General features: G+C 51.7%; 1 protein-coding gene across 7 annotated transcripts in view; it reads left to right on the top strand.

Moving 5' to 3' along the window:
• The window catches only part of MAP3K4 (mitogen-activated protein kinase kinase kinase 4), a 127,666-nt gene extending 102,312 nt beyond the window's left edge, over nt 1-25,354 (top strand). For 4 of the 7 annotated variants that reach the window (XM_051855155.3, XM_089332497.1, XM_089332496.1 and 1 more), the window contains exons 13-27: nt 511-644; nt 1,744-1,822; nt 2,571-2,649; nt 6,652-6,748; nt 7,408-7,554; nt 10,885-10,985; nt 11,520-11,600; nt 14,583-14,774; nt 15,749-15,819; nt 16,973-17,089; nt 17,779-17,938; nt 19,598-19,720; nt 20,186-20,292; nt 23,261-23,440; nt 24,823-25,354. In XM_051855155.3, coding sequence (XP_051711115.3) covers nt 511-644; nt 1,744-1,822; nt 2,571-2,649; nt 6,652-6,748; nt 7,408-7,554; nt 10,885-10,985; nt 11,520-11,600; nt 14,583-14,774; nt 15,749-15,819; nt 16,973-17,089; nt 17,779-17,938; nt 19,598-19,720; nt 20,186-20,292; nt 23,261-23,440; nt 24,823-24,843 — 1,689 coding nt within the window. In that variant the 3' untranslated portion in view covers nt 24,844-25,354. The remainder of the gene's footprint in view (nt 1-510; nt 645-1,743; nt 1,823-2,570; nt 2,650-6,651; nt 6,749-7,407; nt 7,555-10,884; nt 10,986-11,519; nt 11,601-14,582; nt 14,775-15,748; nt 15,820-16,972; nt 17,090-17,778; nt 17,939-19,597; nt 19,721-20,185; nt 20,293-23,260; nt 23,441-24,822) is intronic. The other 3 variants (XM_051855156.3, XM_051855158.3, XM_089332494.1) reach the window with 3 other exon arrangements.

Here is a 25,354-nt window from a genome sequence, read left to right as displayed (position 1 = left end):
CCGGCTGCCTCTTCAGCACCGGCTCACCCCTTGTGTAGAAGTCGCTGTTTGAAGAACTGCCCACCCTTTGTGGGAATCACTATTGAACAACTGCTCGTCTTTCGGGGCATCGTGCTGATCAGCCTCACAAACCATCAGTGGTCAGCTGGTCAGCCTCACAAGCTCACTGCTTCGCCATGAATTTAATGTCTGTTCCCGCTTCACCCTCAGCGGAACCTTGTTGCTCTGATCGGGCTCTTTCCAGATCGTTCTCTTCTCCTGGGCCCTGCAGACCAGATCCCGTCCAGAACAGACAGCATTTCTGTTTTGGTACGAAACAGTGTGAAATCCGTGCATGGTTTTCTTGCGTTTTCCATGAACCATTTGAAGACCCCCTCATGCAAATTTTACATAATTGGATTGTGTGTTCTAGATTTTGTAGCAATTGACACTTAAAACAGACAAAGCTTGATTGTGTGTAGGAATTACTGTAATTACTATAACTTTGACATTTATGAAATCTTTCTGCAGTATCATAAAGAAGTTGTTCGATTGATGTCTGGGGAGTTTAGACAGAAGATAGGAGACAAATACATCAGCTTTGCCCGGAAGTGGATGAATTACGTGCTGACTAAATGTGAGAGTGGCAGAGGCACCCGACCCAGGTAACAACCAAGTAGGTTGTTTGCAGCACAAGTCGTGTGGGCTTGGAGCTGTTTTGTTCCTGTGTGCTGGATTTAATTTCCGGCAGATGACACCAAAAGGAGCATTGTGAACTTGTTGGTGACTAGTGTTATTAAATGCAACTGTACACAGGCAAAAACCTCATAATTCTCAGAAACTTTGTTTTACAAAGTTCCAAACTAAGTTTTGTTTTTTTTTTCCTTTTTAAATGTTTATTTTCATCTGTTTGGAAGGCAGAGCAACCGAGGGAGAGCACTCTGCTTTCTGTTGTTTTATTCCCCAAATGCCTGTAATAGCTAGGGCTGGGCCAGGCTGAAGCCAAGAGCCTGGAACTCCCTCTGGTTTCCCACGTGGGTGGCGGGCGCCCAGGCTCTTGAGCTGTCACCTACTGCCTTGCAGATGCATTAGCAGGAAGCTGGATCTAAGCTGGAGAAGCGGGGACTTGAGCCCGCGTCTGATGGGACGCAGGTGTCACCAGGGTCAGTTTCTCCTGCTGTGCCTCAAATGAGCTATCTTGGAGGGAACTTCCATTCTCCCTGGTCAGGGCTTCCTGTGTGCTGACCCTTTGACCTCCCACATGAACGTTAAGCCTGTTCCTTGGTGTAAATGAGGAGTCCTGAGTTGGCTGGGGAAGTGTGTAGAGCACCCGTGAGGCCCGGTGGTGGCCCCACGGTAGCACAAGACTGCTGAGGGCTGGTGCCTGGTGAGAGGGAGCCGCCTGTTTCATGGTGGCGCTTAGGGACACTGGTGCTTGGGACACTCCAGGGCATCTTCCAAGTTAGAGAAAACACAAATGTGGTACACCTGGGACTACAGCTTGGCCCTTTACCTTACACAGCTCATGTGATTGTTGAAGTACAAATAGCACCCATCTCTTCTAAAATGCTTCCCTGGGCTCCAAGAAAGGAAAGCCATGTTGTCCTCCTGGCCCAGCGGTCACACTATGAATTTACTCAACCCAGGCATTTACATAAAGACAAAAAATTGTGTTTTGTCCCGCTGGATTATTTGTAAGTTTTGTGTAATCTACCACGGCTTGTTGTTGGTGTTTAGTGAGTGCTGTGTCTTCTCGCGTCACAGGTGGGCGACCCAAGGATTTGATTTTCTCCAAGCCATTGAGCCCGTCTTTATTTCAGCCTTGCCAGAAGATGACTTCTTGGTAGGAATGCCCTAAAATTTCTTTCATTAGAAATAAACTACTCACTCTCTGTTCCCTGATTATGTATTTTTAAACATGTAATAGAGGTTCTTAGTATTTGTAATGTCATTATCACGGCACTGCTGAGATGTTAAAGCACTCTCAGTTGCATTATACTATCTTCCTCTTGCCTTCCTGTGAAACAGCAGTGTCCACCTGACCACGCCAGTGCCAGGCTGTTTACAAACCTGGTGCTTCTGCAATGTTTGCCACTTTTATATTTTATAAGCTGCCTCCTTGGTTCCTTCTTTGTGACAGTCTGAGGAAGAGCAGTATTGAGCTGTCCCACATTACTGGGCATTGTGAACGTCATTTGGGGGGCATAGCGCCAGTGGAAGTGTTGCTCATAGATAAACCGCGTCAGACCAGAAAGGTGTTGTTTAGAATGTGAGCTCCTTCCTCCCACCCTCCCCGTAGTAAGCAGAGCGGATGCCGTGGAAAGCCCGGTGCTCGTGCGCGTCACTGCAGGGTGGGGAACTGGCTGCTGATTTTTTTTTATGTATAAAATAAAATGGAATTATAGACTATATTATTGGAAATTATGTATGATCTATGTTTAATTTATGTTTATATCTTTTTTTTTTTAAAGAACTAACTTTGAAAATGTAGCATGCTTCTTTTAATTATGCTGGAACCAATTTGTGCTACTAACACCGTTAATTAGTACATCTGTCCTTTTTCTCCTTGCCGGTTTTCCTTTGGCTTCTAGAGCCTGCAAGCCCTGATGAATGAGTGTATTGGCCACGTCATAGGAAAGCCACACAGTCCTGTCACAGGTTTGTACCTTGGTAAGACAGCCTCACAGCCCTCCTCTGGGTCGTATGGTTTGGATGAGCACGTCGTCTTGTGATCACCACCCTGTAAAATGGCACAAAAGGTGTTTTGAGAATGCTCAGGAAGACAGCAGTGAAGGTGACGGCTGTGAGGTAAGCAGTGGCGGACGCCACCCTGACCCTGGTGCGTCTGGACAGGGAGCTCAGAAGGCCAGCGCCAGAAGCTGCTCCACGCCAGCCAGCAGGTGGAACTGTTTTGTTTGTTCTGCATCGGCACAGCCATTCTCTCCCGTTGAAGTTTTGCCCACAGGGCAGGAAGACTGGAAGAGGTGTCTGCTGCAGGCGGCAGGGGCTCCCTGCTGCAGGGGCAGGGGTTTTCCGGCCCTGCTGCTTCATCTCCTCAAGGAGGCCGTTTGTTGCCTCACAGTTTACCTGTGTACCCACTGCCCCACAAGCTATGGCCAATTCCGATTCGGTTCTACCTTTTTTTTTTTTTAATGATTTATTTGTTTAATTAAAGGCAGAGAGAGAGAGGGAGAGATACATGGAGAGAGATCTTCCTTCTGCTGGTTCCTCCCTAAATGGCTGCGATGGCTGGAGCTGGGCCAGTTCGGAGCCAGAAGCCAGGAGCTGCTGTGTCCTCCACATGGGTGCAGGGCCCAGGTGCTTGGGTCCTCCTCTGCTGCTTTCCCAGGCACAGTAGCAGGGAGCTGGACTGCAGGTGGAGCAGCTGGGAACTGAACCAGTACCCACATGGTGGGGTGCCTTTGTCGAAGGCAGTGGCTTTACCCTCTTTGCACGGTGCCAGTCCTGGATTCTACTGTTTTAAAAAAATCAAGTTATTATATGATGGTATACATTACTTAATTTTCCATTCCATTAATGCACAATTTTTGAGTATATGTTGAAACTTGAAATATATATATACACAATATATACATACACACATATGTGTGTGTATATATATACACAATATACACACATATGTATGTGTGTATGTTGTATATATATTTGTGTATATTATGTGTATATATACACATATGTATATATGTATATACGCATATATGTATATATACATATATGCATATATACATATCAACAAAAGGCTCTGTTTTACATCATTCCTGGTGTAGTGTGTAAATAAAACTGTACTTATAAGTCAAACACCCAAAAATGAAAACTTACTTGTTTTATATTATTCAGACTATAGCAAATATTCATGAATGGTAGATTTATTGAATATCACTAGCTTAAAGGGTGATTGCCAGCTATAGAAAATTAGTAGAGCAGTTTTTTTTTTTTTTTTAATTTATTTGAAAGATAGAGTTAGACAGTGAAAGAGACAGAGAGAAAGGTCTTCCTTCTGTTGGTTCACCCCCGAAATGGCCGCCACGGCTGGTGCTGTGCTGATCTGAAGCCAGGAGCCAGGTACTTCCTCCTGGTCTCCTCCCTGTCCTGCTCTAGGAGGTAACCTGGCATGTTTTCTGCACAAACTCGTCCTAGCACATGCTGTTCTGTGCACACATAAGCTTGTTTTCCTGGCAGTTACGGTACAGACTTGGATCCTACTGGATGTTAATCTCCTTTCTTACCTGACCGTTGAAGAGGTCCCTCCAAGTCTGCAGGTGCAGCTCTGATTCTCTTCAGCAGCCACATCGTGGCCATGTGGAGTACCGTAATCCCTCCTACAACTTCTCTGTGGGCTTTCGTGTACTATGGCCATGAGAAGCATCTCAGTGATAAACGTTCACCACCAGTGAAATTTGAATGCCTATCTAATTTTTGCTCATTTGTTTCCAGTGAATTTTCACAGTTTTGCCACATGAAGTATACACACTCTTTTTTTTTTTTTTTTTTTTTTTTGACAGGCAGAGTGGACAGTGAGAGAGAGAGACAGAGAGAAAGGTCTTCCTTTGCCGTTGGTTCACCCTGCAGTGGCCGCCGCGGCCAACGCGCTGCAGCCAGCGCACCGCGCCGAACCGATGGCAGGAGCCAGGTGCTTCTCCTGGTCTCCCATGGGGTGCAGGGCCCAAGCACCTGGGCCATCCTCCACTGCACTCCCTGGCCACAGCAGAGAGCTGACCTGGAAGAGGGGCAACCGGGACAGAATCCGGTGCCCCGACCGGGAGTAGAACCAGGTGTGCCGGCGCCGCAAGGCGGAGGATTAGCCTATTGAGCCGCGGCGCCGGCCCAAGTATACACACTCTTAAAAGAAATGCTTTGTTTTGTGCATGTAGAGTGTTAACCTTGTGTATGTGCATTTTTTTAAAGACAGATTTATTTATTTGAAAGAGTGACAGAGAGAGGTAAAGAGAGAGAGAGAGAGGTCTTCCATCTCCTGGTTCTCTCCCCAAATGGCCACAATGGCCACAGCTGAGCCCTTCTGAAACCAGGAGCCAGGAGCTTTATCCGGGCTTCCCACGTGGGTGCAGGGGTCCAAGCACTTGGGCCACCTTCCACTGCTTTCCCATCCTGTAAGCAGGGAGCTGGATCACAAGAGGAGCAGCCAGGACTCGAAACCGGCACCCATGTGTGATGCTGGCACTGCAGGCCTGGCCTTAATCCGCTGCACCACAGCGCCAGCCCGCACTTTTAGAAACAGAATGTCTTGGTTGGCATCCTCCGTGGGAGCCTGGTGGCAGCTGTCCGCTCAGTGGTTCCTAGTGCCTTCACTGAAGTCCTCATCCCCCATCACCTTTGTTGCGTTTCTTTACTTTGTTGCTATTGGAAGTCTTCCACTTTGCATAGTAATTTTTGAGATAGTGCGGCTGGTGTCCCAGGACCTGAAGTTTTATAAACGGCTCACCAGGATTTTGTTTTGCGAGTTTTGCCGGGGAACTTCAGATCTGTCAGTTTTCGGTGTTTCTGCCTCTCCTGGGTAATGTCATTTAAAGGAAGCCCATGAGACCGCGAAGGAGAAAATTTCTGTTTCAGATGAAGCCTCTTTAGGATGAACTGTCTGTAGGCTTAAAATGATTAACCGAAGAAGACAAAAGGAGGACGTCAAAAAGATAAGCAGTGTTAAGACAGATAATTTGAAGAGGAGAAAAGCTGGTTAGGAGAAAACAGCCTTAATTGCTGGGAAAGTGGACTGGTCAACATTTTTGTAACTGCGGGTGTGGACACCTAGTTTGAAAATTTCAGTTCAAATATTGTCATGTTTTGGAATTTCATTTTAACTTGCATCCATATTTAACTCCCACCAAAGCATTTAAAAGGAGAAGAGAAGTCAGCATGGTTTGGGGAGACACATTGCCCAGTCACACTATACACTGCCCACCTGCTTTGGCACAGAGAGGGTAAGGCAAACCGCAGTTCTCAGGGAGTGACTGAGACCCTAGCCTGGGGCTGTGGGTGGCCACTGACCAGAACCTTTGTAGAGGGTCAGTAACCTGGAGAACGTCTTGCCCAAAGCCCCATTTCATCTCTGAAATGAGTTGAATCATCTCTTTAGCATTCATTATGTACGATTCATGTGAGGATTTATAAACTGTGTGTGTGTGTGTTTAAGATTTATTTATTTGAGAGGCAGAGTTACAGACAGTGAGAGTGAGAGACAAAGATAAAGGTCTTCCTTTCGTTGGTTCACTCCCCAGATGGCCGCAAAGGCCAGAGCTGTGCCCATCTGAAGCCAGGAGCCAGGAGCTTCTTCCCAGTCTCCTACTTGGGTGCAGGGGCTCAAGGAGTTGAGTTATTTTCTACTGCTTTCCCAGGCCACAGCAGAGAGCTGGATTGGAAGAGGAGCAGCTGGGACTAGAACCAGCGCCCATATGGGGTGCCGGTGCCGCAAGTGGAGGATTAACCTGTGCCCCAGTGCTGGCCCCCATAAAATGTTTTCGATAGAGAAAAATTTAGAATGAGATAGGGACCTGTCATCTTAAAGAGTGGCACTTCCTGTGGCGTTGGTGCGCATAAGCTGATGTGTTACATACGTGAGCGGATTTCTTTGGGTCACTGGGAACATCTAGCAGCCTGGTTTCAGATCCCCCTGACGTGTGTCGCCGTCTTCCCTGACAGCTATTCACCGGAACAGCCCCCGCCCTGTGAAGGTGCCTCGGTGCCACAGCGACCCGCCCAACCCTCATCTGATTATCCCGACTCCAGAGGGATTCAGGTACTGGCTGCTCACCCTGAGAGCTGAATGCTGAACGTGTGTCCTGTCTCCTGCCTCTGGGCCTCTCGGAGCCCAGTGTGCCTTTTCCTGAGACAACCCGGGCCCTCGGGGCAGGAGCAGTCGCTGTGCAATCCAGGACACGCCTGTCCTTTTGAGATAACCCAGCCTCTCGGTCTTACTCACAACCTCCAGCTACTAAATTGCTTCTGGCTCTGCAGCAATTCTTGCCTTGTTTTTCTCTGAAAAATGACCTTAGAAAAACAGATGCCAGTGTGCACAGTAAACGTTTGAAAAAGGAAACGGTGAATATCCCTTTCATAATGGAGAAGAGGCAGCCTGGCCTGCAGGCCTGACGTGTGTGCGTGGCCCCTGCGGTGGCGTCACGCGCGGCCGCTTGCACAGTCGCTGTCCTGAATGTGGTGGCATTTCTGCATCTCGTGCTGGTGAGCGTCCTCACTTTTTAAATTGACCCTTATTTGTCAGCCCATACTAGGGCTGACATACTAGCATCAAAAATTTTTCCCCACCTAGAGCTGATGGTCACAGAACAACTTGCATTTTATATTTTTAAGTATTTTTGTTTTGTTTTGAACTGAAACCGTTCGCATATCCACCCCGCTTTCCCACCTGTGTTCCTGAAGCTTCTCCTCTCGTCCTAGCACCCGGAGCGGGCCTTCAGAGGCGCGGAGCCACGGCGGCCCTGCTGCTGCCACCGCCGCCGCCGCCACCGCTGCCACCGGTCGCCCTGGCCCCTCTGGCGGCGACTGCGCACCGCCCAAACCCACCAGCAGTGCCCATGACACCAGGTAGTCCCCTCCTTCCAGCAGCACCATGGCTGCTTGCCGCCCCCCGGGTGCCCTCCACAGTCGCCCTCACTTGGGACGAGTTGCAGAGTGGCCAGGCTTCGCTGAGGGTGCCGAGGGCCTCAGAACAGCTCGACTCTGGTACCAGCCGGTGTGAGCAGATCCGCACAGTGCTGGTATTCCTGTGCCGCACGCTGTGCCAGGGACAGCCCCGAGGAGAGACTGGAGCAGAGGGTCTTTGCGTGCTGGCTGACCACATCTCCTGCAGTCACAGGGGCTTTAGAGTTGGCATCCGGTTAACAACGTCAGGGTAATCCGTGTTCCTAACCACATCTCCTACTTTTAGATAATTACTGATTTGAAGCAGTTTATAAAAATGGAAACATCATTTCATGGGGTTTGTACAAAATCACATGGAGAAAAGATCACGAATAGAAAGAACTGTCTGACCTTTGGCAAGCTCCCGAAAAAATTATGTCTGTGAGTTCTATCTTTTGTATGAGGAAGAAGGACCTTGCAGTTTCTAGTTTTTTTTTTTTTTAATTAATTAATTAATTTGAATTGGTGAGTTACAGAAAGAGAGGAGAGAGAGAGAGAGAGAGAGAAAGGGAAAGGGTCTTCCATCTACTGGTTCACTCCCCAAGTGGCTGCAATGGCCAGAGTTGGGTCAGGCCAAAGATAGGACCCTGGAATTCGATCTGGGTCTTGCATGTAGGTGTCAGGGGCCCAAGCACTTGAGTCATCCTCCACTACTTTGCCAGGTGCATTAACAGGGAGCTGAATCAGAAGTGGAGCAGCCAGGACTCGCGCTGGCATCCATATGGGATACCAACACTGCGGGTGACAGCTTAACGCACTGCACCACAACACCGCCCCGTTCTAGTCAAGTTTTGGCAGTGGATTTCATGAAGTTGTCATCTACTTAAAGGAGGAAGGACTTTGGTCTCTCCGAATTCTGCCCTCTGAGTAGAGGGGACATCGTACGCGACTGTTTGAGATGGGAGTAGACTGATCAGAAAGATGAAATTGTGCAGTCACTGAGTTCAGCTTATTGGAGAGATAATAGTATCCTTGGCAAGAAGGTGACTTAGTACTAAAACAGACTAAAATCTGTTTAAACTTACTTATGGCAATCTAAAATTTAAAGTGATATTTTTAACTTTTAGTGATAAAAGTTTATAACCTAAAAAATTTCAAAAAGTCTTTTATAACTTAAGCAGACAACTAAAAAACATTAACAATTAGCATTGAACCAGATTTCCTCTCACCCTTTGATGAGTAAAACATTGTGTGGCAAATATTTTCATATCCCTGTGGGCTACTGAAACCATCGATCTTGTAAATGCAGTAGAATTAAGGCGAGTGCGTTGGCCTTCAACAGCGTGACAGCAGGTGCCTGGCTGCAGCCCCCACTGCATCCACGTGCATCTGAGATCGCTGTGGAGCTGGACAAGAAAGGGTGGCAGCCCACTGTTTCCGTGGTGGGTGAACGGCGGCTTTAGGTGTTCATGTGTTAGCAGCATGTGTGTGAGATGTAGCTCAGCCTGTTCAGGCTTCTGCTCTTGTGTTCTGTTAGGAACAGCATTTCTAAGTGCACATTCTGAGTTTGTGCCTGTGTGGTGCTTGATGTTCAGGAGTTGGAGAAGCATCACTGTGTGCTAGGCCCTCCTCTCTTGTCCATGCTCACTTCATTCACACCTTCATGGTGAGCCTGTGAGCTTCACGGCGGGCCCTGTGAGCTGCTGTGGGTTGGGCCCACTGCCCCGGTTGAGAGCCTGAGTCTCAGCATAGCTGGCCCATGACCAGCCTCGGGAGATGGTGGCACCAGTGACATCAGCCCACGGTGTGCAGCCCTGTTGGTCCCAGAGATACAGGAACCAAAATCCAACCTCACTTGGCCCCACAGGGTCCCATAATATTTCCCATTGATTTTATTTGACTTAGGAAATATCTGTTCTGGGCTTAAGTTGTCCTAACTTTGTTTATAAAAAGCATTTTTGCAGTGATGTACTTGCTGGATGGAGCCAACTCCCGCTGCTGCACAAAAGCTGATTATTAACTCTTGAATTTTGCAAGCCAGTTGTTACTGTCCAGCCCACCCCTCAGCCCCTGCATCCCACCCAAATGTCACTTCAGTTAAGTGGATGTCCTTACCTTTTAACTCTGCAAGAATCTCAGAGGACATGACATTGGCTAATGCAGCTTTCGGGGAGTGAGGACGCTGGAGCTGACAAGTGACAACTCCAGGGCCCCACAGTCTTTGGCTCTTCTGAGGAGTGTTTTCATCACTTGAACGTCAGGGGTCTTTTTCTCAAACTCTTTGGTGGACTACATGAAGGAGCAATGTCCCCCTCTCTTCAGACCTCACAGATACTGTGCTAGGCTCAAGGGTTTTAGGGAAAGACAGAAGAGATCGACTGTAATTCATCGAGACCTTCTCAATAGACCGTGCTGCCTGCAGCCTGCTCAGTGTATAAGAGAGCATAAATGCTACCATACTTCACTTACAACGTGCATTTAAAATACACACTGACTTTTTAATAAGCTAATGCCGGATTAATCTTGTGGTCTTTGGTAATTTGAGTCACAGTTGTGACCGTTCCCTTGTTTAATGCTGGCTGCTCTCTGGGTGCATTCTGGTGGCTGGACGCTGGCTTCCTGCTGGGAAAGCCGCGGATTCGCTGGGTTCCTGCACGCGTCCAGCTTCCTGCTCTGCTGCACTTCTGCTTGGCCGCCTCTTAAGAAATCACAGAGTCTTCTCTTCCTTTCTCTTGCTAAGAAGGTCTGAGCGGCTTGCGCCAGGAAGTGAGTTAGTAGTCTACGTAGAATTAGGAACTCATGTGTGACTTAATGGTAACTTGAAATATGAGCCAGAATTGGCAAATACATTTTTATCCAACCGGGCTTAAATTGTGGAGCTTTCCACACGTCAGCACCAAATAAAAGGTTTTGTTTATGTTAGTGACAGACGAGGGAGGGCGCAGGCAGGCACCTGGGTCTTCCATCCTGGCTCTGCAGAGGTGGGAATGGAGAGACCCTAGCAGACCAGCACTCCCCCTCTGGGGGAGGTCCCGGGGCAGCACCTGGGGCGGGGAGGGCAGCTCTTGCTAGGGCTGACCGGGGCGATCTTCTGCTCCCTGGGTGACAGCAGCACCCTCCAGTCATGACGGTCAGAGGTGCTCCAGACACTGCCTGTGTCCCGGGGGGTGGGGTGGGGGGCGAGGGGTGGGGAGCAGAATCGGTCCCAGGGGAGAGTCCCAGTTCTAGAAGAGTCTCCCAGATCTTCTTGACTTCTGTTGAACTGATAGCTCAATTTTAAAAATATTAAAACAGGGGTTCCAGCGTCCCTGAAAATGACCGCTTGGCTTCCATAGCTGCTGAGCTGCAGTTTAGGTCCCTGAGTCGGCACTCCAGCCCCACAGAGGAGCGAGACGGTGAGTGGGTTTAGGCGTCAGCCATGCTTGCGACTGGCCTCACCCTTGCCCCCAGCGCCCCCATTTCTGTTATTAGTAAAGAGTGAGGAGCAGTGGGGTTCTGTGAGGTTTAGTGCTGAGCGCACTGGCTTCGTAACATAGACGCTTTTTTAGATGCCCTTACGTTTTCTGGGTCTATTTTGTTGCTCTAAAAAATCATTCCTGATGTTTTAATTGTCAATTACTTTCACTTTAAAAATGCAAGTAGTGACCTTGTGTGCGTTGGGGATAGGCTGAAGTTGTATTAGCAAGCAGCCCTGTGGTGGCGCCTGTCCCACAGGACCTGGGCCGTGTAGTGCAGTTGAAGGTCTGCGACACCGTTACCCGAGTCTTGGTTGGGCACAGTTGTCTTGAGTCACTGCAGAGCCATTTCCTCACACCCACGTCAGACACATGAAGAGTCTTCACCAGGAAGGACAGGCTGATGGTGGCCATGACCGGTCACCGTTTCAGATTTCATAAAGCTTAATTTGTCTGAAAACATCCTGCCTGCAGAACCAGCCTACCCACGCGGGGATTCCAGCGGGTCAGCGCGGAGAAGCTGGGAACTCCGGACTCTCATCAGCCAGACCAGAGGTGAGCAGGAGGGTTGTGGGTTAAAGGTGAGCAGGAGGGTCGTGGGTTAAAGGTGAGCAGGAGGATTGTGGGTTAAAGGTGAGCAGGAGGGTCGTGGGTTAAAGGTGAGCAGGAGGGTCGTGGGTTAAAGGTGAGCAGGAGGCTCTCGGGTTAAAGGTGAGCAGGAGGCTCTGGGGTTAAAGGTGAGCAGGAGGATCGTGGGTTAAAGGTGAGCAGGAGGCTCTGGGGTTAAAGGTGAGCAGGAGGGTCGTGGGTTAAAGGTGAGCAGGAGGCTCTCGGGTTAAAGGTGAGCAGGAGGCTCTGGGGTTAAAGGTGAGCAGGAGGCTCTCGGGTTAAAGGTGAGCAGGAGGCTCTGGGGTTAAAGGTGAGCAGGAGGGTTGTGGGTTAAAGGTGAGCAGGAGGCTCTGGGGTTAAAGGTGAGCAGGAGGCTCTGGGGTTAAAGGTGCCGAGGCATAGGCCAGTAGCTTCCGTTAAAGGATGTGGTGGCTTCTGGATTATTACACCGTCTGCAGTGATACCTGTGACCTCATTTCTGCCTTTGACATCACTTCCTGTCACATCGGGTTTGTGAACATTTCCTGTCTCTTACGATAAATTACAAGCTCCTTGGGCTCAGGAATGCATTTTACTGTCTTTATGTTTTTCAAAAGATTATATTTGAGGTTTAAAGAGAGCTGTTTGACTCGTTAGAGACGGAAGTCTGCCCCCCTCCGCTGGCTCCCTCCCCAGATGCCTGCAGCAGGTGCAGCCGGGCCAGGCCCCAGCCGGGAGCCAGCACTCCACGGGCAGGAAGCCGAGTCAGAACCACACGCACCAGGCTCGCGGCGCGTGCCGCCTCTGCCTCGTCCCAGTTGGCAGCCTGAGCGCTGTGCCAAGTGCCCACCCGTCCCTGTTCTTAGAGCAGCTGAAAGTAATTGTTAGACACGGTAGGAATGTGGTTCAGATCCATGCAATAATGATCTTCATGCTAAGAAGTTGAAGGAAAGAACTTACCATCTGGGTGATGGATCAGTAGTAATCAAAAAGAATGAATGGAAAGATCACCAGTCTAGTCCTCTGGATCTACAAAAGGCCTCTGGTGTTTTTGTCACAGCAGTCTGGAGCAATAGGAGGAACAGGTGATGGTCTCCTTCATAGAGATGGGCATTTTCTGAGGGGCCAAGGAGCCCGGCCGAGGTAGAACACGGCAGAGCACCAGAACACACTTGCCCACCACTGCACTCCTTACCTGTGGCCGCTCAGGAGAGTGTGCGTCCCCTGAGGCCCGGAGCAGCCGGGAAGATCTCCCGGCGGGGAGGAGGCTGAGCCGGCCTTGCAGCCCAGACCAGTGGGCCGCGCTGGGTGGAGTGACGGCAGCACAGGTGAAGCCAGGGGTGGGGTGGAGGGAGATGGTGGCGGTCTTCAGTGAGCGGCTAAGTACTGGGAGCCTCCCTTGGAGTGGGGGGCAGCCCTCTGGAGCTGTTGGGGTGCCCCTGGGGTCAAGGGTGGGGATGAGACAGACTCGCCTGCTCAGCTGGGCTGGGATAGGTAGGGAGCTCAGGTAGCAGACCACTGAGCAGCGAGGCACTGGGGAGCGGTGAGGTCTGGACGGCGGGTGCTGGTGACCAGGGCCTGCCTTGGGGTTCAGGCTGCAGAGGCTTCCTAGGCCTGAGCCTAGTGATAGCAGGTCGGCCCTCCACTCCCCACCCCCACCCCGTCCCCTCAGTGGTCGCCATGGACACCAGTGCAGAAAGCACATTTCCTAGAGGGGTTTACCCATGGAGCCTCGCAGCTGTCGATCTTGCCCGCTGTGGTACACTTTGTGTTGTGTCGTGAACCACACTAGAATCCCTGTCTTAAAGGACTGCATTAAGAAACTGTAGTTGAAGTATTCTGAATTTTTGGACATTTCTCTTCTCCAGTGAACCTCTGGTTTTTGAGGCTCTCCTTCTCTGCTGGGGAGTTCAGGCTCTTAGATAGCTCATGGGGATGCAGTACGAGAAGCGGGGTCCCAGAGATGGGAGCAGGCCGGGGAGACCGCTGTGGGGAGCGGCCCATTTGTTAGCAAGGTGTAACGTTCTAGTGAGTGCCGTCAGAGGAGGCTGCATCAGAACCATGGTGGTCGGGGCCTCCCTGCGTGTGGAGGCGGCTCTCGCTGAGTCACCTCAGAGCTGGAGAAGCAGCCATGCAGAGCCCGATGGGAGAGTCAGGACCAATCAGGACGACGGTAGCTAGTGTCTGGGAGCGTTCCTGTGGTCCGGGCACTGGGTGATGCTCTCGCTGACTCTGGATTAGCTGAGATGTTAAACGTACAGAGCAGTCGGTTAGCTTGGCTATCATCGAACATCTAGAGTGGTGAGGCCAGGGTTCTGCCCGGGCCTCTTGACTCCAGAGCCCCCACTCCCCCTCTCCAGAGAAGGGGAAGTGTCATTCCCTCCTCATCAGAGCCGGCTTCCTGGAAGAGGCGTGGGGTCAGCTGAGCCGTGGGAGACTCCCGGGGCTGTGGTGAGAGGCGGAGAGCTGAGCAGAGGCACGGGGTCAGAAACGCAGCGATGTGTTCCCGAGGCCTCGGGCCAGCTGGTCAGACGTGTGGGAGGGGAAGCAAATGGGGAGAGGGCTGACAGAGAGACCCTGGGCGACACCTGGGTCCAGATTCTGCAGGGCCTGGGTCGGCCTCCCGTGAAGGAGTTTGGGTTTGGGTTAGCAGGTAGTGGAAAACTGAAGGAAATTTACATGGTCAGACTTTCTGTTTCAGGAAGATGACCTGACAAGCGGGGGAGGGTTGGTGAGAGGGCGGGAGCTGCTGTAGTTGCCCCGCCCGTCTGGGGCTCAGAGGCAGCGGCTTTGTGTGTACGTTTTGTATAGCAGGTGGTTCACGCTGGAGCTAGCAGATGTTGAAGGACTTCAGGGAACGATGGGCCCTGCTCTGCGGCTGCTGCTTTTGTTGGAAGTGGGGCGAGGCCAGTGGCCGGGACCACTGCTAGCTGGCCATTCTCTCTGCAGATGCCGCCTCTAAGCAAGGCCCCATGGGAGCCGTCCAGAAGTCCGTGCGATTGTTTGAAGAAAAGCGGTACCGAGAAATGAGGAGGAGGAATATCATCGGCCAAGTGTGTGATACCCCGAAATCCTATGACAACGTCATGCACGTTGGCTTGAGGAAGGTGACCTTCAAGTGGCAAAGAGGAAACAAGATTGGTAAGGGCCAGGGCGCGCGACAAGGAGGTGGTGTGTGACACACAGTGACTGGCACCCTTCTTTGGGTTCAGTCTTGGGTAGGTGGCCCTTCTTTCCTGCGGAAGTGGCGGATGCACAGTGCTTTCCAGGGGCTCTCGGGCTTCTTGCTGATTGGATTTGTGGAATTTGTTCTGAGGGCAGTAGGAAGTGAGACTGCAGGAGACAGCACGCCAAGTCGTTTCGCCAGAGCTGCCGACAGCAGCCCCGTCTCTGCTGGGCTGTTTGTGCTTTCTTAGTCCCACAAGAGCATTGTCTGGAACGAGGCTGGGTGCAGATAACAGGACACACGGTGACACTGCCTCTTGTATTCAGAGCAGCGGATGATGTGGGGGAAGAGGCCGGGCTGTGTTGCAGGCCTTCGCTGTGTAAATGCGTTCACCTGGCCAGCATTCAGGTCTGAAGGGGCAGCAGGGTTGTAACAGAGCTTTGTGGGCTTCGGGAAGCCCCAGGTTCCGTAGAGCCGTCAGGTTGAGCAGAAAACAGAGACAGGCAGGTGCTTTGTTAAGTGTGACTGATGGCTGTTCTCAGTCCTGTGGAGTCACCTAGCCCTGTGGGTGTAATAGGAAGTCGTGGGCACCCACAGGCTCCTGGACCTCCAGCTGGGAGGCTCTGGGGCAGCCAGGCACACTCCTGGCCCAGACATCCTCCAAGGGCACCAGGGCCTAGAAGTGTGCACCAGGTCTGCTCATCTCACAGCTCCTCCGTCCTCGGCCACACTCAGTTCTAGCCCATTTACAGAAATTTGGGGAGAAGACTTATTGGAGAGGTTGCCTAACGTTTCAGTTGTTGGGAACCAGAATCATTTTGGGTCTTCAGTGGTAACCATAACTGTAGGTAGGTAAATGCACACCTGGAATAGTTGAGCAGTGTTATCGCAGGTCTAAATGACTCTACTTGAAGTGCCTGGGAGAGCAGCCTGTCCGTGTCATTCGCAGGAGAAGGGCAGTACGGGAAGGTCTACACCTGCATCAGCGTCGACACCGGAGAGCTGATGGCCATGAAGGAGGTAAGGCGTCGGGCTCGCTGGTCCTAGATTCCGTGAAGACGCCGTGTTTTAGTTCTCTGTACAGAGCTGGCTCACGCACTGGGCAGAGAGAGTTGTCCAGGCCAGTCTGCTTGTTAGTGTTTAGACAGCACCAGGTACACAGACGCCACTGAGATAATGTACACAGAAAGCAGAGGTGTGGGCAACTCCAGGGAGGAGCACAGGAACCCCAGCACGCACAGGGGTGTGAGTGCCCTGCGGAGGGAGACCGGAGGGGAGTTGGACAATGACCTGGAGGAGGGTGATACCAGCACCATCCTAATGGCGGGGGCTTTCAGAGACAAGTGGCACTGTGACAGCTGGAGTAGAGTGGGGAGGAGCAGGGGGACCTGGGGACTGGCCCGCGGCAGGCACACGGGCTGCTGCTGTCAGGAGGCTGGAGGGCGGGGCGGGGAGCAGGGAGCCCTCTGCGTCCCCAGGGCCTCGCCTGCTGCTGGAGAGGCCGCTCTCCTCCCACCCTCCCCGGCTGCCGCAGCCTCCGCTGCTGCCTGGTCCTTCCCTCCTTTCGTGTCCCGCTCCAGCTTGGGAGTGAGCTTCTCCCCTTTACTTCATCTTGTGTGTCCAGGTGACAAAGCCTGACTGTAATGTGGAGTGCTTCAGTCAGGCTCCTGACAGTGTCATCGCCTCGCTTGCACGTTCCGTGTGAGGCTTGGACAGGCGGTCTCCTAGCAGCTTGCACTAGGTCTGCCGTATCCGTAGTTGCCTTTGCGCAGTGGGACTGAGCCTGGCGAGCTGCTCGGTGAGATGAGCCGGGCACAGCACCGCCCGGGCTGCACAGTCTCACTTGCGGTAGAATCTGAACCAGTTGTGAGCGTCTCAGGGCAGAATCAGACCTTGAGTCTTTACCGAGCCTGGAACGGGAACGCCCCTGGCTGCTCCCTGAGTGTTTCACGTTTCTGGCACTTCCGTTTGCACTCGCGTTACCAATCCCTCCCATTAGTTGTTGCCTTACTGAAAAATACTCACAAGCGATGTGTTTGTTTAATTGACTTGGAACAGCAGAGGAGAGGGCGTCCCGCCCGCAGTGGGCCGAGGGCCGGGGTTGGGGAGAAGCAGGAGGTGGCGCTACGCCCTGTGTGACGGCACCGCAGTCACGAGCAACTTCCTTGTGCAGATTCGATTTCAGCCCAACGACCATAAGACCATCAAGGAGACGGCCGACGAGCTGAAGATCTTCGAGGGGATCAAGCACCCCAACCTGGTCCGGTACTTTGGCGTGGAGCTGCACAGGGTGAGCCGCCGTCCCCCGCAGCGGGGCGAGGAGCCAGTGAGGGCTGGGAGTCCTGTTCTACATCACAGGTCTTCTCATTTCAGAGCACAGTAACTTTGCCTAGTTCTCAGGAACTCTCCATGGGTTACAGCCCTTCTGCCTTCTCTCTCCTGACATGTAAGTCGTAGACGGTAGTCGCTCGCCCGGCGCCACCTGCGCCCAGACCCGTCCTGCCGGGCCGAAGGTGCCTCTCGGCGCCCTCCGCACCGCCTCGTGGGGCCTCCCCCGCTGGGTTTTGCAGCGCTGCTGTTGAGCGCACTGTCACGTGATACTCATTTTTCTGTTACGCGTGTTTAAGAAACCAGCGTGAAATGAGAGAACACGAAGTCCTCAGGTTGATTTCCCACGTGTGTTTAGACACAGCATGTGGGGGAGGAGGAACCGTGCAGCAGGAGCCCCCCGGGGAGCCGGGTGCCGCTCATTTCCGCAGCTGTGCGTTAAGGGTGTCTTCCAGTCCTTCCTTGGCTTGGCTGGCACGGCCCTGGTGCCCGCCTGAGATGGCAGAGCAGCGAGAAACGCCCGTGGCAGGCAGTCGGGGCCCAGGAGGGCACGTGTAGCGGACTCCAGCGGGAGGACTCTGCGGTCTCTGGTTCTCACTCGGGGTGTGGTTAGGAGACCACAGACACAGGGCTGCCTTGGTTCCTCCGCAGGAAGAAATGTACATCTTCATGGAGTACTGTGACGAGGGCACCCTGGAGGAGGTGTCGCGCCTGGGGCTGCAGGAGCACGTCATCAGGCTGTACTCCAAGCAGATTACTGTCGCCATCAACGTCCTGCACGAACACGGCATAGTGCACCGCGACATCAAAGGTGACCGGCGCCCCACCCACAGCCCCTCCCGTCCCTGTGGGTGCGTCCAGAGCAGCCTCACTGGGTGCCCGGGCCCCGTCCGTGTAGAGAAACCGGCTTCCTGGGAACGGAGCTGGCACGGCCCCGGTGTGCACGTCCTGCTGTTCGTGGTCCGGGCGGCCCTTCTTTTCCTCGTGCGTTTGTGTGTGAGTGCGTGGAATGACGGTGACAGCGATGCCTGCGTGAGTCCGAATGAGCAGCCTTGCTTTTGGAAACGAGAAGAGGGGGTGCTCGCAGCAGCCCTGAACGGAGAGCTGTTCGCACGTGAACCTGGCACCCTGCATGGTCGCAGGCGCTGTCCTCTGCTGTGTCGGGACAGCTGTGCTCCTGTCTGGGAACTGTCTGACCACTGCATTTGCCTTGACCACCTCGTGCTCCTGACCTCAGCGTCCGGGGCGCCGGGGGCACCCAGAGCAGGGAAGTGTTTTTGTCTCTCATTGGCCCGAGGCTGCAGGGTTCCCTTTACCGCTCCAGGCTGAGGCGAAGCCAACAGGTTTACACAGGGGCTTGCCTGGTTCTGGTCTGTATGGAGGGTTCGCTCCTTTGTGACGTGGCTCACCCTGAACCACCCAGTGTTCGCCAGTGCTGTGGGCTGCCTGCCCCACTGCCAAACGGCTTTGCCTAACTGGCTCTCATTGATTCCTTCTCTGGAGAGAAATAGAAACAGAGAGAGAGAGGGAATTTTCCTATCCACCGGCCACCCCCAGATGCCTGCAGTGGCCACGGCTGGGAGCGGGAGACTCAACCCAGGTGTCCACGCGGGTGGCAGGAACGCGGTGTTCTGAGCCATTGCCGCTGCCTCCCGGGGGCTGGGAGCTGGAGCTCGGCGTGGAGCGTAGGTGCTGTGGTGAGGGACGTGGGCGTCCTCACCTCAGGCTAAACGTCCACTCCACTTAGTGACCCCTGTGTTACAGCCGTGCAGAGGCGCGTTCCTGAGAGCCTCAGTTCCAGTCCCCCTGCGTGCTCACTGAGAGCTCTGCTGGGGTGCGGATGTGGGGTAGTCCCAGAGGGTGACGTGCAGGGGAGCGTCTGTCGTGGGGACCATCCGCTGGGGAGGACTCGAGACTGCTTCTCCGACGCAGGAGGCTCTGGGTTGCCACGCACACGGTGCCAGAGGTGTGTGACGCCCTGAGAGAGGACCTGTGACCCTGGCTCCCAGCTGCACAGGCCGGCTGTGTGCTGCCTGTGGAAACACTCTTGTCAGCCTGTCAGAATTAATCCAGAGGGGCCTTAGCCATGACAGTCCGCCGCTGCAGGTGTGTGCCGGTTCTGCCGGTCGCTTCCTGCTGTGCCGACTGCCGGTGGCACGTGCCTCCAGTGCCCAGGACTGCTGCTAGCATTTGTGTTTTGTGTGTGAGTTGCTTTTAAATATCTTTGCGTTTTTAACGCTTGAGTTTAGCATGTATTCCAGTTTAGAGCCTATTGGTCAAAGCTGTCTGTACTGTCTCTGCTAACTGTGATTAGCGATTGTGGATGATAGCTCACAAATCTAGGACTGCATTATGAGTAAGTTTCACAGACTCCGTAGCAAGGCTCCTGGTGCTCTTGATTACCATGGAGGTGTTAAAATGCCCACTTCATGTCTGCAGGGCTGTTTAACAACTGCTGCTTCCTTGTTAGGTGCCAATATCTTCCTTACGTCGTCTGGACTCATCAAACTGGGAGACTTCGGATGCTCAGTGAAGCTTAAAAACAATGCCCAGACCATGCCTGGGGAAGTGAACAGCACACTGGGGACAGCAGGTAGGCTGTCTGGGTGGGCTTTCCCTCACCTGTCCTTGCCAGGGCGGCGGGGAGGGCAGGAGACGGTTTCCAGTCCTGGAGGAGCTGGGGCGCCCCGAGGGCGGTGTCAGACGGGGAGATGCCCCGTTAGGGATAAGGGGTGGCGAAAGAAGAACACCCTCTGGGTCTGCGTCCTCGCAGTATGCTCGCCGGTGTCACAACACGCTGCCGCCTCCTCTGGGTTACATTTCCTGTGTTCATTGCAAGTACAGTTTATTTGAAAATTTGCTCTTTGAAGACGGTCTTTTAAAAGTTTAGGCTGTAAAAATCTCTTTAAAAGTTGATCTGAAATATCTGTTTTCAATATTTCCTATTATGTAACTCAGGGAAAGACTGCTGTGCGATATTAAATCATTGCTCATCTCCACTGCTGCGTGCTGCTGTGTGTCTAACTCTTTACTGTTGCTGTATCTGTGACTTTTAAAGCATACATGGCCCCGGAAGTCATCACGCGTGCTAAAGGAGAAGGCCACGGTCGCGCGGCTGACATCTGGAGTCTGGGCTGTGTTGTCATAGAGATGGTGACCGGCAAGGTAGGCAGAGCCCAGCTGGAGCGGGCAGTGACGGGGTCGCCGTTCGTTGTGAAGGCTGTGGGCACGCTTTCTGCTGAGAACAGGGTAGAGATAAAAACGTGGCCTTCCAGAAGATACGTTAGGGGGAGGCAAATGACAAACGAGGAAGCAAGTATTGCCAAAGATACACGCCACCAGGATCCCAGGCGAGTGAATTCAGAGAATTATAGCCTTGATTTAAGATGGAGAAGCAAGCAGCGACAAAACTCAGCTGCAGATCAAAACCTGCATGTGAATTCTTCTAGCAGGTTTATTCATAAATGCCAGCACTAGGAGGCAAGCGAGATGTCCTTCGATAGATAAAGGAATAGACAGACAGTGTCACAGGCACGTAAGGGACGTGCTGTGGAGCCACACAGGGACTCGGGAGCTGTGTGTGCAGACGGCCGGGGCCGAGGAGCACCCCCTCACAGGCTGCGTGCCGCGTGATGTTCTAGAAGCCACAGAACCACAGGGGTGCTGAGAAGACGCCTGGTGGCCGCACGTGGGGGTCAGAGAGGGACAAACAGGAGACAAAGGCATTTCAGAGCCAGGAGATTGTTCTGTAGGTATAGAGATGATGGACACATGTCACTCTGCCTCTGTGCAAACCCGTGGGGTATACAGCACACACGTGGACCCCTCACGTGCACTGCGGACTCTGGGTAACAGACGTGTATCGGCACTGATTCATCAGAGATAGCCGGTGGCCACATGAATGCAGGACGTACACGATAGTGACACTGTGGGGTGGGGAGGAGCACGTGGGGATTCTGCCTCCAGCTGATTTTTCTGTAACCTAAACCTGCTCAAAAAAATGAACTCTATTGTAATTTTTAAAATAGAAACATGAGAAGGTAATCAGCTCCACTGGTAATCAGAACTGTACATTTAAGAGTGACATTTTGTTTTACTTAGTGTGTAGTGACATTTTTAAAGATTAATAGTACTTGCTGTTAGAAAGGATGTAAGGAAGCAGACATGTGTTGTGGACACAAATTCAAGATGACAGAACTACTCTGGAGAGCGGTTCCCAATATCAGGATCTCAGATGTGCAGGGCTCTTAGACTCGGGGATTTTGGCTTCTGGAAATGTATCTCCTGAGAGTCATGCGTGTTACAGCCCTGTCTCTTCCTGTTGAGGACCAGTGTTTTGTTCTTCATACTGTTTGTTGACTCTTTTACTTCGTGTAGGGTTAACTTTACGATCATTAAGTGAACTGAAAATAGATCTTTGTAAAACTGAAGAGTGGGAATGGGTGAGGGAGGAGGAGGAGTTGGAGCGTGGGCAGGAGGGAGGGTGGGGTGGGAGGTGTCACTAACTTCCTGGATCTTATAATTGAGATACATGAAACTCATATAACTTAAATAAAGTAAAAAAAAATTCTTAAGGTAAAAAAAATCAAGAAATTTTGGTGCATGTGTAATAAAGAAAATTATATATTTTATACTAACTTTTAAAAAATTTAATCTTCAAATATAATCCTTAGAATACTTTCTCTGAAAAATATTTCATAGACCCTGGAGGCCACACACTTACTAGATTAACATACCTGTATTTTTCTAGTATTGATCCTTTTATTACTATATGGTAAGTCACCTCATCTTTGTTTTTTGCATCGTTAGTTCAATTTTGTTTGAAGAAAGTATATAGTTTTTCTTATTTCATATTTTTATTTCACTATACATAATACATTTCTTGTATTTTTGTTATAATTTAAGTAAAAATCAAATTTGAGACACATAAAATAATCCTCTGATGAAGACACTGCTGATGACCAGTTACACAGGCGTGTAGGTACACAGATGGACACCGTGTGTATACAGGGTACAGATGTTCAGTACACACATGCACACGGTATGCGTATACAAACTTATCAATACACATGCACAGTGTGTGTCTGCATTGCATCGTTTATGCAGGAAAAAAAGCCAGAAGCCACTCGGGGGTACGGAGGAGATGTGGAACTTGCGTGCAGCCCTACCTTGCAGCTGCTCCGTACATATCGACTAGTACTGTTTCTCTTGGCGTTAGAATAGAAAGCTCACCCGTGACCCGTGAAGTCTGTGCTGTTTCATTCAGGCACCTGAAGAGAGAGAACCGGTTCTCACTCTGGAGAGGGCCTGTCGGCAGTCACACTGCAGCAGTTCACCGATCAGAACGCCGCTCAGACTTGGTCCTTTCCCCTGGGAGTCTCATTTTTCCTGCAGTCATGGCAGAGCCTGAGCCCTGCACTGATGGAACTTTTATTATTCAATATTTATTTAAAATCCCTGTGAGAGAACTGTAGGGTTTAATGTGTTGTATTTATACTTTCATAGTATTTTACAGGATGTTACTTTTTTTTAAAAAATTTACTTATTTATTTAAAATTCAGAGTTACACAGAGAGAGAGGAGGAGAGGCAGAGAGGGAGGTCTTCCATCGAAGGTTCACTCCCTAGTTGGCCGCAACGGCCGGAGCTGTGCTGATCTGAAGCCAGGAGCCAGGAGCTTCTTCCAGCACCGAAAAGGGATGCTGGCACTGCAGGCGGCGGCTTACCCGCTGTGTCACTGCACCAGTTCTGATGTTACAGTTTTTACATTTTCTATATATATTCCGTGTATTTATAATGTAATATATTTTAAAAATACTACATTTTTTGCTGCCTAATGATGGCTTCTGAATGATTCTGGAATGGAGCACATTCCAGATTGGGAGGCAAGCACTGTGCCAGCAGGCTTTTATCAGTCACGTTTCGCTGGAGCACAGCCGTGCCTGTGCCTGTGTTCGTGCTGTAATGAGAATTGAACAGCTGTGACATCAGTGCCTGCCGTTCGGCCCTTTCCATAGGTTGTTGAACTTTGCCTGATACGTGCTGATTCTGAGATGCCTAAAAAGAGGTTGGGTGTTTGTATGTCTTAAAGCCGTGTCTTATTAAAATCTGACTTTTTTTTTTTAATGTTTTTAGAGGCCTTGGCATGAGTATGAACACAACTTTCAGATCATGTATAAAGTGGGAATGGGACATAAGCCCCCGATCCCTGAAAGATTAAGCCGTGAAGGGAAGGACTTCCTTTCTCACTGCCTTGAAAGTGACCCAAAGATGAGGTGGACGGCCAGCCAGCTCCTCGACCACTCGTTCGTCAAGGTGGGCAGCTCCCTGGGCACTCGTCCTCCCGTTGCAGTGTTGAGTGCGGCTTTGCCCCTGGTACCTGGGGTCTTTGGAAACTTGAATGTAAAACGCTTGTGTCTGAAGTGGACAGGAGCCAAGTGGCTCACTGTGCCAGGTTTCTGTGTGTGTTTTCATGGGCAGAACGGTCATTGGGGTCTCCTGCTGGATGGACTGGGGTGCTGTGTTTGAGGGTCACTTGAGACAGTTAAAGGGGATTTAGGTAGGGCCATCTGAATGATGCAGACAGGTTAGTGATGGCTAGCACTGGGGAAGACTACGGAGGGTGTGTCAGGGTGTTCCAGAAGGTCATGGAAAAATGCAGATTGTGACAAAACTGTGAAAGCCAGTATTTGAACATGTTGTACACCAAAATAAGCATATTTTTAATTCCATTTTCCATTAGTTTATTGAAACACCCTCACATATGCCATGTGGTAGGGTTACGAGATGCTTGCTTTTAATTTAATCCCTAGGTAACCTCAGGTATTTCTGTCTGTAAAATGGACCTAACCTGTGGAGAAGTGTGGCCAGGCCAGGACTAGGGGAGGATTATGGCAGACATATGAAGAGGAGTGGAAAGACTCGCTCCTAGTGGTGACGCTGGCCAGGGGCTGTGCATGGGCAGACCTGGGGGGCACAGGCTCTGGACTGGCAAAAGCTGGAGACAGGAAGCGGGGAGGCAGCCTCTGGGTGCAGGACGCAGCGTTCAGTGGGCAGCCGCCCTCACAGCTGGAGGGTCGGAGGGGTCAGGGCCTAGAATGGCCTTGGTTGAGGAGCCGATAGGCTAGGAGAGGCAAGTAGGGGGAGGAGTTGAGGGTGGTGCTCAGCACCCTGGCTGGTCACCAGGACACGGGGACCCCATTTGCTGCACCCGGGGAAGCCGGCAGCTGGTGGAGGTGGGCCAGGCAGAGGGTGGTTTCCCCGGCAGACTGAGTTGGAGGGGTTCCTGAGCACTGCTTGGGGGTTTCAGGTGGGCACTTGGATGTTTGCAGCGGACACTTTGGAGGAGGGGCCAGGGTGCAGGTCTGGGAGACTGCTGCTGGCAGAGGCTGCGGTGGAGAAGTGACTACGGAGCCCTGGAGCCCTCAAGGGCGGGCGCAGACTGGGGTGTCGGTCCTGGAGAGCAGGATGCAGGCCAGGCAGCCGGAATAGCTCTAGAGCCACTCGGGGTTTGTGAGAAATGACAATTTATTTGTTAGCTAAGTCCACGAACAATTTATATTGACCTGATGTTGACCTGATCAGCTCGCAGGCTGAACTGTGGAGCGGTCACCCTAGCGTCCTCCTTGGTCTCACCCTGATGTGAGCGTGGCGGGTCTGTGGCTGTGAGGGCTCAGCTCTGTCCTGCTTCCCCGCAGGTTTGCACAGATGAAGAATGAAGCCGGCCGGGCCTGGCCTAGCAGTGTGTGGACGGGGAGCTTCCCTCAATCACTGCTGTATGGAATACTTACAGCCTGTGCTGAGAAGCAGTAAGGCCTTCGTAACGTCCAAGACTGAAGACTGCACAGGTGACAAGCGTCACTTCTCCTGCTGCTCCTGTCTGACGCGGCACAGGGCCCTCCTGCGTGGCGGGGCCCACGAGGTTGCAGAAGCTGCATGTTAAGTGCCATTACTACTGTACCTGGACCATCGCCCCGTCTCCTCCGTTCCTCGCGTGACTGAGACCTGTGACATCCGTGTCATGTTTTTGACCTTCCTAGGTTCAAAAGAAGTTGTAGTGTTATCAGGCGTCCCCGACCTTGTTTTTAATCTCCTGTTTGTCGAGTGCACTGACTGTGAAACCGTATCTTTTTGTTGTTGTTGGCAAGCTGCAGGTTTGTTACTCAAAAGGCTGATTAATGAAACTTAAGAAAAAGGTTCTTTTTTCAATAAATGGTTTATTTTAGGAAA

Source organism: Oryctolagus cuniculus, chromosome 5 (assembly GCF_051225735.1).
Source record: "Oryctolagus cuniculus isolate XC-2025 breed Fujian yellow rabbit chromosome 5, ASM5122573v1, whole genome shotgun sequence".
NCBI classification, from domain to species: domain Eukaryota; kingdom Metazoa; phylum Chordata; class Mammalia; order Lagomorpha; family Leporidae; genus Oryctolagus; species Oryctolagus cuniculus.
This window is presented reverse-complemented; position numbering and strand designations above follow the sequence as displayed.